This window comes from Cynocephalus volans, chromosome 10 (genome assembly GCF_027409185.1).
Source record: "Cynocephalus volans isolate mCynVol1 chromosome 10, mCynVol1.pri, whole genome shotgun sequence".
Taxonomy (NCBI): Eukaryota; Metazoa; Chordata; class Mammalia; order Dermoptera; family Cynocephalidae; genus Cynocephalus; species Cynocephalus volans.
In genome coordinates this window covers 118,203,227-118,216,988 of record NC_084469.1, presented here as the reverse complement: position 1 = coordinate 118,216,988, position 13,762 = coordinate 118,203,227, and the positions used below count along the sequence as shown (strand labels likewise).

Genomic DNA, 13,762 nt, shown 5'->3' with positions numbered 1-13,762 from the left:
CTCTGCTTTACTGAGGTCCTAAAAACAGGTTTTTATAATATGAGTTTCTGTTAGTGTTATATGTTTAAAATAGTTCTAGAAAGAAGCCTTCTTTTTTTCTTTTCTTTTCTTTTTTTTTTTTTTTTTTGAGCAGAAGGCTCTACACAGTAGCAGTGGAAACGAGCAACAGTTGTAATGAATGCAACTGGTGCTGAAATCTGTCCACATCAATGGTCCACAAACTTGGGTGTGCTGCAGGATCACCTAGGAGGACCCAGGCCCCATGCCCTGTGTTTCCTATTCAGGAGGCCTGGGTGGAACCTGGGAATTTGCATTTCTAACAAGTTCCTGGGTGATGCTGATGCTGGCTAAGGAACCACATCTTGAGACCAATTATTTCAGTGAGAATGAGGCCCCTTACTGGAAGTGAGGCCCCCTACTTCCCAGTGCTGGCCGTCCATAAAGCTCATCATGCTGGGGACACCATACCTGGCTGTGGGTACTCTGAGGACCAGGAGGCAGGTTCAACAGATTTATGAGGGTGCTACAACAAGTCCATGGAAAGAGTCATATAATCTTTTAATTCTATGTTTCCACAAACTTTTTTGTATGCTGAGGAATACAAGAAGAAAAAGGGTTTTATCCACATTTGGGTGGTGGTGGTGAGACAGGAGGGAAGCGACAGTAAACACAGCAGGACAGAGTGTTCTCCGCTGTCCCTTCCCACCCAGGAAGTCTGTTCCAGAGCACTTCTCAAGCCAGAGAGGCCATGAGCTTTGTTTTTAAAAGGAAATCTGTTCCTTAGAAAGGAATTTTTTTTTCATTGTGTTTAAGGTGCTTTCTTTATGTTTAAGGTGTCAGTCTTATCCATTAACAATGATATGATTTTGTTGTGATTATTACTATCAGTATTGCAATTGTTAGCTATGATTTATTGAGCTCCTTCTATATGCCAGGAACTATACTTTATGTACACTATTTCATTAAACCCTCGAGAACCCTGGGAAATGAGTCGTGGTGTCCCCATTTTTCAAGGAGATTGAGAGCCAAAGAGGCCATGCTCAAGGTCACGTAGCTGATCACTGGCAGAGCCAGGATGGGTACACATGTCTGTCTGAACAGTAGCATTCCTCAATAAGCAGATATTGGCGTTCATTCCTGCTATATGCCAGGCACTGTGCCAGCCCTGGGATGCAAGGGTGAACCCGGTAAACTGAGGCACTGGACCTCATGGAGCTTCCAAACAGGGGGACAGGGGGAGGGCTGGGGAAGAAATGTCAGTTTAATTAAATCAAGTCAAGCAGTGATTAAAAATTCTTTTCATCAGAAGGTATCACATACCTTACTTTTCATTTTCTTTCATATCCAATTTTCTGTTCATCTTTAAAAATGCAAACAGAGGTAATTGGTGTTTAATCAAAACTTTCAATATATTTTAACAAAGAACATTTTAATCAGGGGGAAAGAAAAACTGTGTTACCACGTGGAACTGTGTCTTGCTATGCCCCTGCGTCAACTGATGCAGCCAGATAAACCTCAGCATAAAGTTCATGCTGCCTGAGGCACCACTGCCACTTGGTGTCACACATCGGAATTGCAGGCTTGGTGGCCTCAGAAATGGCCTCTGGGGAATGCTGGTCTACCCTAGGAGAAGGCAAGTCTCCTGTCCTAGCCACCTAAACCCTCCAGGCACTGGTGACTTTGTTTCAAGAGGTGCCTGTTTATTTGTAAGTTGGGTATAGCTGGGTATCAGCTTTCTTTTTTCTGTATGTCCTGAATGTCTATTGTGTTTATGAGCTTTAAATTATTTTGCTCCGTCAAATTTACATTTGCAAATACTGATGATTAAGTGACATTAAATATAAATGAACACTTGGGGATAAACTCTAGAGCCAACTTTTGCAAACAATAGTTCTCTCTTTAGTTGCACACTTTTAAATGCCATTAAAAAAAAATCATAATTTGGCCCCTAACTATTTCTCAGCCTCACCTCTATGAAACCATGCTCATGAGTCAAGATTTTTGGAATTTTCTAGGCTCTCCCTTCCCTGCCTGCTGCCTTTGTGTGGTTTCCTGTGCCTGGAACTAGCCTCCTCCACCTTTACCTTCTGAATTTATTCTTCAAATATTAAATCAAGGTGGACAATCTGTTGGGAATTTCCTTAAATTCAGAAATGACAGTGTCATGTAGAAGTGTTTTCTAGAGAAATGGAGATGTGGTTCTGAACCCATCTTTATCTCTTTAATGACCAATACCAGTTTGCTTAATCTCTCTGTATCTCAGTGGTTTCATCCATTAAATGAGAATCCCCTGCCCCCAGCATTGTTTTGAGGTATTAAGGATATATATGTGAAATGCCTCCTCAGCAGTGCCTAGTACCAGTAAGCAGTGGGGCAGGTGGCACTGTGGATGACTGGATACATGTAAATACCTAGAACCTCAATTAATGCCTGTCTAGTATAGGATTGTTAAATAAATGGTTTCCAGTGCCTGTTTGGTCTTGCTTGCAAGAGAAGGAAAAAAAAAAAAAAAAAAACCTGTTTCCTGGACTTTAAAATAATGTAAATGCCCAACTTTGAACTTCCTGGAGTTATTGCCCTTTTGATTCATCACTACATGTGCTGGTGAGCTTCCCCAGCCGAAAGCTGGGAAGATTTGCATATTCGGGTGAAAGGTGTTAAGCAGAGATGCTATTTTTGGCAATGCTGCTTTAGCGAATTCTTGGTTAATCAAGGCACCTTTGTGTTGGCACCTCTGATTAGTGGATGGGTCACTGAGGTATGTTTGCTATGTGCTTTTTCTGTGTTTTCAGGCAGTTTTAAATGTCGCTCTGTTTCTCTGACCAGGTAGTCAATAGTGACAGACCAGAAGGGTCCAAGTTCCGGCTCACTGGAAAGGGAGTAGATCAAGAGCCTAAAGGAATTTTCAGAATCAATGAGAACACAGGTACCATCTCCGTGACACGGACTTTGGACAGAGAAATTATCGCTGCTTATCAAGTGAGTACCCCTTGGTGCCTGCCCTGCGTGCAGAGATGTGGCTTTCAAAGATTGCTTTCTTCCTACTGAGCTCATTATTTCTGTGCCTCATCAAACTGGGGACTGCGCGGCTTTAGGGTGTCTCTGTGGGAGCTGAAGTGGAGTTGAACCCCGAGAGGGTAACAGAGGGACCCCTGTCTCATCAATGGAGCCCTCCAGACCTGCGTCAGACTTTTGGTTCCGGAGACCAAGAAGGGAGACCCTGGGGGGCAGCACAGAGGAGGACAGTACCCTGAGGTCAACTTTGGCTGTCCAGAGACCAGCTTGATGATCAAGGGCTGATCATTCTACTTTTAAAAGTTTATTCTAAGGAAATAGGAATTTAGTAAGATTTTTGTATGATGATGCTATAGCAGGACATGTTCCTTAAAGTGGAAACAAATGCTAAATAGTCAGCAATAGGAGGGTGGTTAAATTACAGCACGTTTTGCAAGGCAGTTTTCTGCAGTCATTTAAAATACTTTTGAAGAAGTTTTAGTGATATGGGAAAGATTCAAGATGGAAACAGAACACACAAAATCCTATGATATCCTCATTACAGATTACGTATTTGCACATATCATGATGCATATACATTTATGAAGAAACGTGACAAAAGAAAAATCAACGTGTTAATTTTTGTGTTGGGTGTTATTGCTTTTTCTCTTTGTCTGTTTTGTTTTTTTACATACCCAACTGCATTGCTGTGAGTTTCTAGTGAGGAGAAAATAGTAGAAGGGCACTGGAGTCATGACGTGCTGGGCAAATGCAGGGAGGTAGCATGATGGTAGGTGGTGGAATCCCCACCTGCCAGCAGATCCCATGCTAGCAATGTGCTTAAGGGCCCTGGGTTCTGGGAGGATGAGGATGCCTCCCTGACTTCCCTCTGGAGGCTTTTCTGAGCATCTGCAGTTGGCATCACCTGTCAGTGAGCACCAAAGAGTGAGGTGTGTGTCCTTAGTGTATACCCAAGGGGTAATCTGGTTGTTCCAGAAATTGAATGTTGGCACCCTCAGACATTTCTAGTCCCAGCTGGCCTTGATAGTAACAGGAGATGACCTGGCAGCTATCAGCATCCAGCTGCTGTAGGAAAAACCAGCAACAGACTATGGGTAGATATCCTCTTCTGTTGCCATGTCTATCAGGCAATATCCATCAAGTTTCAGACACAAGAAACTAAGGGAGGATACAATAAAGTCCATAATTTCATAGCATAGTGATTAAGAGCTCTGGGGTCAGAAGTTTGCCATTCAATCTCAGCACTGCCGCTTACTGAGCTGTGTGATCTTGGGAAACCAACTTACCCTCCCTGATCTTGTGATTCTTGTCCATAAAATGTGGAGAGTACTAGCACCTCTAAGGATTAAAAAAGATGAAATTTCTAGTTTGTGCTAACTAGGAATTGCTAATCAGCTAGTAAAACAGAGCTTGGTCTGTAGCTTGGAGCTTCTCATACTTTTTCTTAAAGTGAGGCTGTATAATACCATAATTAAAAGCATGGATTCTGCATGCAGCCAGAGTAGCTGTGTTCAAATCATGACTGTCATGGAGTAGCTGTGGGAACTCAGCGAGGTGACTACCTCAGCTTCCTAACCTGGAAAAGGGGAATAGTAATAATGATGTCGTAGGATTTCATGAAGATTGAATGAGTTAATACATGTCAAGCATTTAGAACAGTGCCAGAAACCTAGTAAGCACAGTGTAATTTTACTACATGAGTGAGAGAGATTAATGATGTTAAAGGGAAAAGAAGATAAACGAAAACTTTAAGACTCTGAGTCATAGTCCAACCTGCCCATCTCAAGCATGAACTTTCCTTGAATAGTCTTGAATTTATATTGCAGTTTCATAATCGACTTGATAGTATATTGATGACCAGTTCTTTCATTCATTCTATGTACGTTTGATTGAGTTCCTATAGGGTGAGGGGCACCCTCCAAGGTGATAGAGGGGACACAATAGAAACAAGACACACTGGGTTCCTTGCTTTCATATATCTTTTATTTTAGTGCCTTGACTTTGTTTCAAAATAAACTGAGTTATATTTCTCACCACTGTGTGCAGGTGACATGCCAGGAAGTTGTGCCTTATTGATCGTATGGCTTGGGTTACCCTTGGCACGGGCCACATACCCCCATTGGAGAGGCTGCTGGTACTTGGTGGGAAGGTAGTTTCTAACACAAGTACCAGGGCTACCATGGCCAGCCTGGGGCCCGAGCCACTCTCCACTAGCCTCATGAGGGTCCAGATTCTAATGCCACATCCTTCCATGTCTCGTGCCCTTCAGTTCAGTCTTCGTTCTGTTTTCTTCATATCCTTGCTGATCCGTCCCCTGATCACTCTGTGCTTGGTTCTCCTGTTCCTGGATTTAATGAGAACTGAATTACTCCCAGGAATGTTGCAGATCAGTCCATTTCAAGCACCTATTTAGAAATAATTTACTGTCTTAGCAGTACAGTTAGATCATTGTGTTTATGGTAGTTAGTGTGGTTGGTAGCAAATCCACTTCTTCAAAGACTGGAATTCTAGGTCTCCAAATTCCCATGTTTTAGTTTCTACTTTTGCAAGTTTAAAAGACAGAGCACCTGTGGGTGTATTTTGCCATTATAATCGCTCTGATGTTGCTTATTTTAAAGTTAAATACTACTCTCATGCAAATATGTTAACAATTCCCAAATCCAACAAGAAAGCATTTGATTTAAGCCTCTGGGATTTGTGTGATAAGAAGTAATCCAGGATACATTGGTCCTTGGGTCACTGAATGTGTATTGTCATGGCAGCTACTATTTATTGAACTCTATATGGCAGATATTCTGCTAAACACTTCATATACATTCTCTTATTAATCCATTTCACATGACAGGCTTGAGAAGTAGATGTTAATACTATTTTACAGATAAGCAAGTAACTGTTAAACAACTTTTTCAAGGTCTCACAGTTGGTGTGTATTAAATTTGGGATCCATATTTATTTCTCTCCAGCTCCAAAGCCCTACATTTTCAAACACTAAGAAACACTTTTTCCTATTTTACCCCGCTAGACTGTGATATCTAATCTGCGAATTCCTTAGCCCCTTGCCTAGGAACTCTACTTACTGGGGTTGGGAAGGAGGTTCGACTGGCTGGATGATCTATTACTTCTTAAATGTCATCTTATTCCATGACCTTCCACCCCCTTATCACTCCACCCTGCCCCAGTCCCCGAAAGGGCTTCCAATACTCCTGACCCGAAGTGGTGCCTGGCAAAATAATTTAGCTCTTGCAATATTGGAAACTGACATATTAATGCAAAGCTTCCTGAAATATTACTCATTATTATGCATTTTGCTAGCATTTGAGTGATTTGTGAACTCTTCATTGGTATAAAGTACTGTGAATGATTCATGAATGACCAAGTTTATGAAATTCTATAAAAATATTAGCAGGTGGTAATGATTCCCTCACACTGTGAATATGATCTGCTGGCTGCAAATTTGTCAATACGGGGAGACAGAAGTGGAGTGGGAGACAGAGTCTGTTAGGCAGGTGGGGGGCCAGATGGAGGGCTTAGGCTGGGCTCTAAGGGGGGTGTGAGGCAAAACAAGAAACAGGATTGGGGTCATGGGCAAGCATCAGTAGCAGGAGACCTTCACCCCAGTCTGTTGTCCGCAGAGAGGGACACACAGATAACTGAGGATGTCACAATTGACTGGGAGAAGGAAGGAGCATTGGAAGGAATGTAAGAACATTTACTGAGCACCTATTAACTGCCCGAGAGTTCTCTAGGTCCCTGATGACACAAACCTATGAAAATGGATTATTATCTTCTCTTTCTTTACTGGTGAGTTAGCTAAGGGTCAAAGGGGTTCCCAAGGTATATGGTTATTAATGTTGGTATCAGCATTGCTTGGACATTTACAGTGTGTCAACACTCTGTGCTAAATACTTAGATGATGATCTCATTTAATCTTCATAAAGATGAGCTTGATACTGTCACTACTCTCAATTACAGAACGGGTAACTGGAACCATCTGTGTTCTTGGCCTGAGAACATGGGCAGGACCTCACTGTTTCCTTCTGAATATTTGCTCACATTCTCTACTATATAACTTGCTCTCCTTTAAGCCAATCCCTTGGTCAAGTTTAGACTTGGTGGTTAAGAGTGTTGCCATAAAATTGGAATACACCTGGCAGTCAGAAGATACCCTGCTTACGTGTTTCCTTTTACACGTATGGCTTGGCCCCAATTCTAACCCATCTGTCGCTCCACGACAATTTGGCAGAAGATACATTAAGATGAAAAATGCTGCTGTCATGGGGAAATAGAGGCATCCTAATGTTAGTGATCACAGACAATTGGGAGATGTAGATTTACCCGGATCAGAGAGTTCTTTAGTTGATTGGCCTGGTTCTAATGACGTCCATGTCAGGCATGGGCACTGCACACATTGCCTGGATGGAATTGTATTTCCCCTGATAAGAGTTGTACCTGGAATGCTCCCCAGCCCTCAATTGTGGGGACAAGCCACATAACCTTCTTTATCCTCTAGGCTGGTCTCCCCTATGACTGTCTTTCTTAGTCGGGATTCTTGGTGGTTGTCAACAAAATCCCCTCCAACTAATTTACAAAGAATGGGATGTTTTAAAGGGTACGGGTAGCCAACAGAATTCCCAAAAGGGCCAAGAAAGCTGGCCTACATGGCCTGAGAGGGTGGCGCTACAGGAAAGTCATATATGATACTATTTAGGGTGAGGTTTCTCACCCTCGGCACTGTTGACATTTGTGGTTGTCCTGTGCAGGATGTTTAGCAGCACCCCTGGACTCTACCTACTAAATGCTGGTAGTACCCCCTACCCACCCAGTCTTGACAATCAAAAAAATCTCCAGATATTGCCAATCGTCCTATGGTGGGGGCAAAATTTCCCCCATTTGAGAGCCACTATTTTAGGGGAGTTGGCCTTGCTGCCACCTCTTTCTGCTATTTTTGCACCTATGCTGCTCAGAACTGGATGTAGCAGCTTTGCTTTGGATGCCCAAAAGAGCCAGGTGACCATGACCCTGCCACCATGTTTCCCAGAACCTCTGATCTCCAAAGCAAAGCTTAGGTCTCACTTTCTTCTCCAAGAGTCATGCTGGCATGTCTGCAGGAAGAACCTATGTCATATGAAGGGCTCTAGCTGCAAGAGAGCTGGGTCAAGGGAGTTTATAGTTTTCCAGGCTTTCTGGTATAAGCGAAGTCAGCTAGCAAGGGGTTTGGGGTGAATATTGTCATCTCCAGAATCAGTTATGTCATCAGTGCAGTTTTATTCCATGTGAGAGCCAGGCAGAGATAAACACAGTCATCCAAGGGCAGGTAACCAGTCCACTCCTGGGAGAGTGTGGTTTCCAGCCTATGATCCTACTTCTATTGTCATTATGAGCCTATCAGTCAATAACACACGTGTCCTAGGAAAGAGCCCTGAGCAGAAGGAAACAAAGGACTTAGATTAAAGTCCCAAGCGTTAGAGTCAAATTGTGGTTAGAATCTTGACTCCACTATCAGATAAACCATATGAAATTGACATTCTTACAGGTGAAAAAAAGGTGAATATTGGCAATTTCATGGTTCATCCTAATACTGTGTCACCTTCAGCAAGTTACTTAGTTCTCAGCCTCTGTCTGATCTTTAGAATGAGAGTGAGGTGGAGGTGTCATCTGCTAAGGGGGTCACAGTCAGTAAGTGGGATGTACAAGGGCATCACTCTGCACATCACCTATCAAGAGTTCTGGATTGGGAGCCACCCTGTCACATACCAGTTTGGTAGTTTAAGCTCCCTGCAGGTAAAATAGAGGTGACAGTAGTTGCCAGGCATCCAGCCAGCAGTTCAAGGGCTGGATGTCTGTGACACTCTGTAGAAGAAAATCATCTAACCGGGTAGTTTGCAAAGTGTGGCCCCCAACCAACAGCATCACCTGGGAACTTGTTAGAAATACTAATTCTCAGGCTCCACCACAGACCTGCTAGATCAGAAACTCAGGGAGTGTGTCCTCCAGTTTGAGTTTTAACAAGCCCGGCAGGTGATTCCGAGTACTAACATCACTGCAGCTGACTTGATTCATTAATTTGCCTCGAGGAAGGTGACCAATTCATTACAGTCATTGGAACCAATTTCACCACAGTCCTGCTGGGATAATATGTTTGTGCTTTCAGTGTGCCTGTTTCTCCAGGTGCTCTGGTATGCCATCTGAAAGCCCTCTAAATGCAATCCAAACTCTTCAAAACTGCCCTGTTTTTGTTTCATTAGTGGATCCTGAGAGCCAGGCAAGTTTGTCCCAGACTTCCTTGCTCCATCCTATCTAGACTTCGGGTGGCTGTTAAATGCCATGTTACTAAGTGTTTGCTTGTTTCCCAGAAACCAAGCTTTTAGGCCAGAGATGAAGGTGTCTTCAGAAGCTTTGTGCTGGTACAGCTGAGATAATTCCTGATGGGAGGAAGTTGGCCTCAGGGTCAGCAGAACCAGCTTTCCTGCCTCATTAGATCTGTGACCTTGAACGAGGCATTTGCAGTTCCCAAACTTTGCTGCACATTAAAATCACCTGGGGAGTTCTTGCTCACCCTGATGCCCAAGCGGCACTCCAAACCGAGTAAATCAAAATATATTATACTGCAGTGTGACCAAACGTCAGTATGTTTATGAAACTCCCCAGGTGTTTCCATTGAGAAGCCGACTTTGAGAACCAACGAGTTAATATAACCTGTCTACACCCCAGTTCATTCATAGCTAGGAATGGGGATAATCATACCAACCAAGTGGGTTTGTTGTGAATCTCAAATGGGATAATGTAAAAGTTTCTAACACATAATGGAAAATCAAAAATCTTATTTCTCCCCAATCAACTGCTTGACTCTGAGCAACTGTCTAAAGCTAACTACTTTCTAATGTTGCTTTTGACAATAGCACTTGAGAAATAGAAATGCAGAGAAATGGAATTTGATAAACAAATGAACAATCATCTCCTGACTGCTTTAGAAAAAAATAATTCAGGGTCTGGTGGCACCTCTCCCTACCCCGGTGCCTCTGAGCATCTCCACCTCGCTGTCTCCGCTTTGCCTCTTCACATTTCCAAGCACTTCATTTTGTGACGTGGCCTTATCTGCCAGGTGCAGCTGGTGAAACTGAGGCATGAAGAGGTTAAATGAAATTGCCGAGGCAGCCACATCGCTGGATTAGACGGCCGAGGTGCTTCTGGCTGATTACTTATTTGGTCCAATAAGCAAAGCTGCTTCCTCACTCAGGGCTAGGGACACACATTTTTCTGAACCTCATTAACACAAGTTCCCCGGAAGAAGTTCACCTTGAATCTTGGCAGGTGAGAGAACCCCACCCCACCCGCACGTTCCCTCCTTCGCCCCACCCTGGGCCCTGCATCTGCAGCACCTGCTCACACACGGGACTTAGCACATGCTCATGGAATGAAAAAATGGTGTGACATCCAATTTTCTTTTTTGCTTTAGTTGTCCAGTTACAACATAGTCGACTCTTCAAATGACTTGGGGGCAATTTTTTTTCCAAGGTGCTGAAGCATCATAATACATCAGAACTAGAAGAGCCTATGGACCCATTTTGTGTAACCCACTAAATCTACAAATGTGAACAAGTTAAGTAACTGGCTGACTGCTCTGACTCCCAGCACTCAAAATATTTCCCTGATATTTAGTTATCCCTTAATGAGGAGCAGCATGCGCCCCCCCGGGACCAGGTCCCACAGTGCAGATTGGGCATCCAGTCCAGCTCTCACCACCCGCTCTCCATCTGTTGCCTTCATCGTTATGCACAAAGATGATTCTTTTAAATTTGGTAAAAAATTAGCAGGGAAAGGAAGGAGGAGTTTGTGAGGGGCATGGACTGAGGAGAGAAAGGAGTAAAAGAGAAGATAGAGACAGGTCGTCCTTCTAGTCTGGTGTCTTGAAGTGGGTTGAGACACTTGGTTAGAGGACAGAAAATGGTTGAAGTTACTTTCTATGGGTTACTCTGTGAGACTGAGGGTGAGGGCCAGCAGCTAATTAAACCAATCACAAAAGACCGGATAGGAATCTGAGTTTAAATACTCTGGCTGTGGGTCCGGGTGACAAAGGATGATGCACTTGGAGAGAGTCCCCCTGCAGAGACACCTGCAGCATGTGGCGGGGAAGCACTGTCATTAGGGGTGGATTGCCATGGTGACGCTCCCTCCAGTGGCCCAGGAAAGATAGGAAGAAGTGGCAGCTGGCAGGAGGTGTGAAACTGACACTGATTGGGAAATACTGGGGAATAATATCCTGCTGGGGCCCAAGTTCCCCTTGAGCATGTCGGAAGCTGGGCATCCCTATGATTGGGGGACAAATGGAAACATGACCCATGTCATCATCCAATGCTGAGCCCCTGGCCGATCTCTGGGTTTCCCATCTCAGTTCTGGCCGGCCCACTGCTTAATGTTTGTTGGATCAGATGCTGACTGCTATGGATTTGAAATGGAGGAATCTGTGGGCAGAATCCTAGGGTAAAAAGGAGCGCGTGAAGGGATATGCTCTAGTGCCAGCCAGGCCCTCTCTTCCAGGAAGGAGAAGTGAAGAAAGATGGGTGGTGGGTGTCCACAGGGGCAGCTCAGGACCCCAAAAGGAGGCTTCTATGCGAGGGTAATTCACAGCCAGCAGCTCCATCAGGCAGGTATTGAGACCGACGCGAGGATCGAGTCATTCCGCGGACGTTGATCAGCTCCCAACTTGTGCCCGTACCATTTCAGAGTGTTCGGGACAGAGTGGAGACCCACCACCCATCTCTGTTTGCTTGGCAGACCTCTCAATGAACAGCATAGCAAGGACATAACTCATTAGGTGGTCAGAAGTGCTGAGAGTAAACATGAAGCCGATTAAAGATGCAGAGAGTGGATCTGGAGGGGCTGCTTGGTCCAGAAAGGCCTGGTTGGGAGCTGAGGGAGGGGCTGATTGGAAGTCTCAGATGCTGTTCTCACCTGTCCGATACCCTCGACAGCAGAGGTTCTCAACCAGGGAAGTGCTGTCCCCTAGGGGACATCTGGTAATGTCTTAGATGTTTTTGGTTGTCACAACTAAGGGATGCTATTGGCATCTAGTGGGCCGGGGATGCTGCTCGATGTCCTACCATGCACAGGACAGTCCCCACATGACAACAGCACCCTGCTCTGCAGGCCCTTGCATGGGGCTGGCCACTGAGGGTCTGAGATATTTCATGGTCTGTTCACTCCAATATTCATCAGGCTTGAGTAGGCAAGAAGTTTGTTCATCTCTGGGGCACCATAACAAAGGAAACCATCCCTGTTCTTGTAAAGTTCACAGTCTAGCTGGGGATAACAATTTCTAACTAATCAACACTACCATGTGACAAGAGGCAGGGGACAGAAATAGCCTTCTGGAGGACATGAGGTCAATGCAAGTGCTTGAGAAAGAGGAGGAGTAATCCAGGTGAGGGGGAGGGGAAAGGGCAGGAAGCATGTCCCGAGGATAGGGGACAAGAGGAAGAGTATGGCACCTCTGGAGAAGAGTGTACAGTTCAGGACATGGGAAGGCAGGGCTGGGGGAGGGGGGCGGTGACTAGGGAAGAAACTCAGACATGACATCCCTCGGTGATGGGGCAGATGGTGGAGGACTTTAGCCTGAAGAGTGACATGATCAAATTTGGATTTTACAAGGACTATTCAGGATCTTGTGTGCAGGACAAATAGGAGGCAGCCAGCCCTGTCTCAGGGTCTCTGAAGCCAGAGTGACACTATCAGATAAGTGCCATTTTCACCCAGTGAGACCTGGGGTTAATCCAAACTCATACTGAAGATATTAAACATACCTTGGGGTGGAAAGAGCAGAGGGCAGGTCATGCCTTGCAGGGCAGGGTAAGGAGCTCAGATTTTACTCTAAGGAAGACTCCACCTGGGAGGGTTTCAGCAAGGGAGCGACATCCAATTTCATTTCAGGAAGATAAAATTTATTTGAGCAAGTCAATAATAACATTCAAATTTCCATGAAACAGAAATTAGTTAAAAAATGCATTCATTTGTTGAGAACCCACGACCTACCAGGCACTGGGGAGAAGAGATAAAAGATAAAACCTTCCCCGGGGCTCAGCCATCAAGTTTCCTTCTAGACGTGGTAAAGCAGAAAACCTTTATTTCTAAATCCACACAAGGACGGGTGGGGGGGGGGGTGTTATGTGTTGCCAGGTCCTCCCCATTTAGTCTAGCTTGATCTCCAGACCAGGTCAATATTTTCTTCTAAAATTCCACCGTTTCAGTTCTTCCTTCTACAGGGGTTTATCGGTGAGATATCTCAAAATTATTTATTAAACACAGTTGGCCAGAGCTGTTAGCTGCTGATTCATTTGATTGGTATCCGTTTCAAGATCTTTCTTATGAAGAAGGCTTATCTTTCCTCACAGTGAGGCATTAGATGCCAAAAGATCATTTCCAACACTGTTTTTCCTTCTTCTGAAGGTACAGATGTTTGCATAATGGGCTCCTTTAAGCAAAGTCCACCTTTTCTGGTACCATGTTGGAAAGACTACAAATTCACCAAAAAGGACCTGCTTGTCCTCTGTAACTCGTGGCCATGCATTCCTACTCCTGCAGATAGGGGGTGAGCCCTGTTCAATGTGCCAGGCGAGACACTCTGAAACTGGCATAAAGTGAGAGCATACCAGAGAGCCATGTCCTCAGTAAGCGACAGCTGAGCACGTAAAACATTAATGAGGCTGGTTTGATGATGTCTGACAAGAAAACACTGCAGGAGAGAGAGCCC

General features: G+C 44.5%; 1 protein-coding gene across 2 annotated transcripts in view; it reads left to right on the top strand.

The window, feature by feature from the left end:
- The window catches only part of CDH13 (cadherin 13), a 1,069,738-nt gene that overhangs the window by 543,631 nt on the left and 512,345 nt on the right, over positions 1-13,762 (top strand). For both annotated transcript variants that reach the window (XM_063110059.1, XM_063110060.1), the window contains exon 5: positions 2,827-2,979. In XM_063110059.1, coding sequence (XP_062966129.1) covers positions 2,827-2,979 — 153 coding nt within the window. The remainder of the gene's footprint in view (positions 1-2,826; positions 2,980-13,762) is intronic.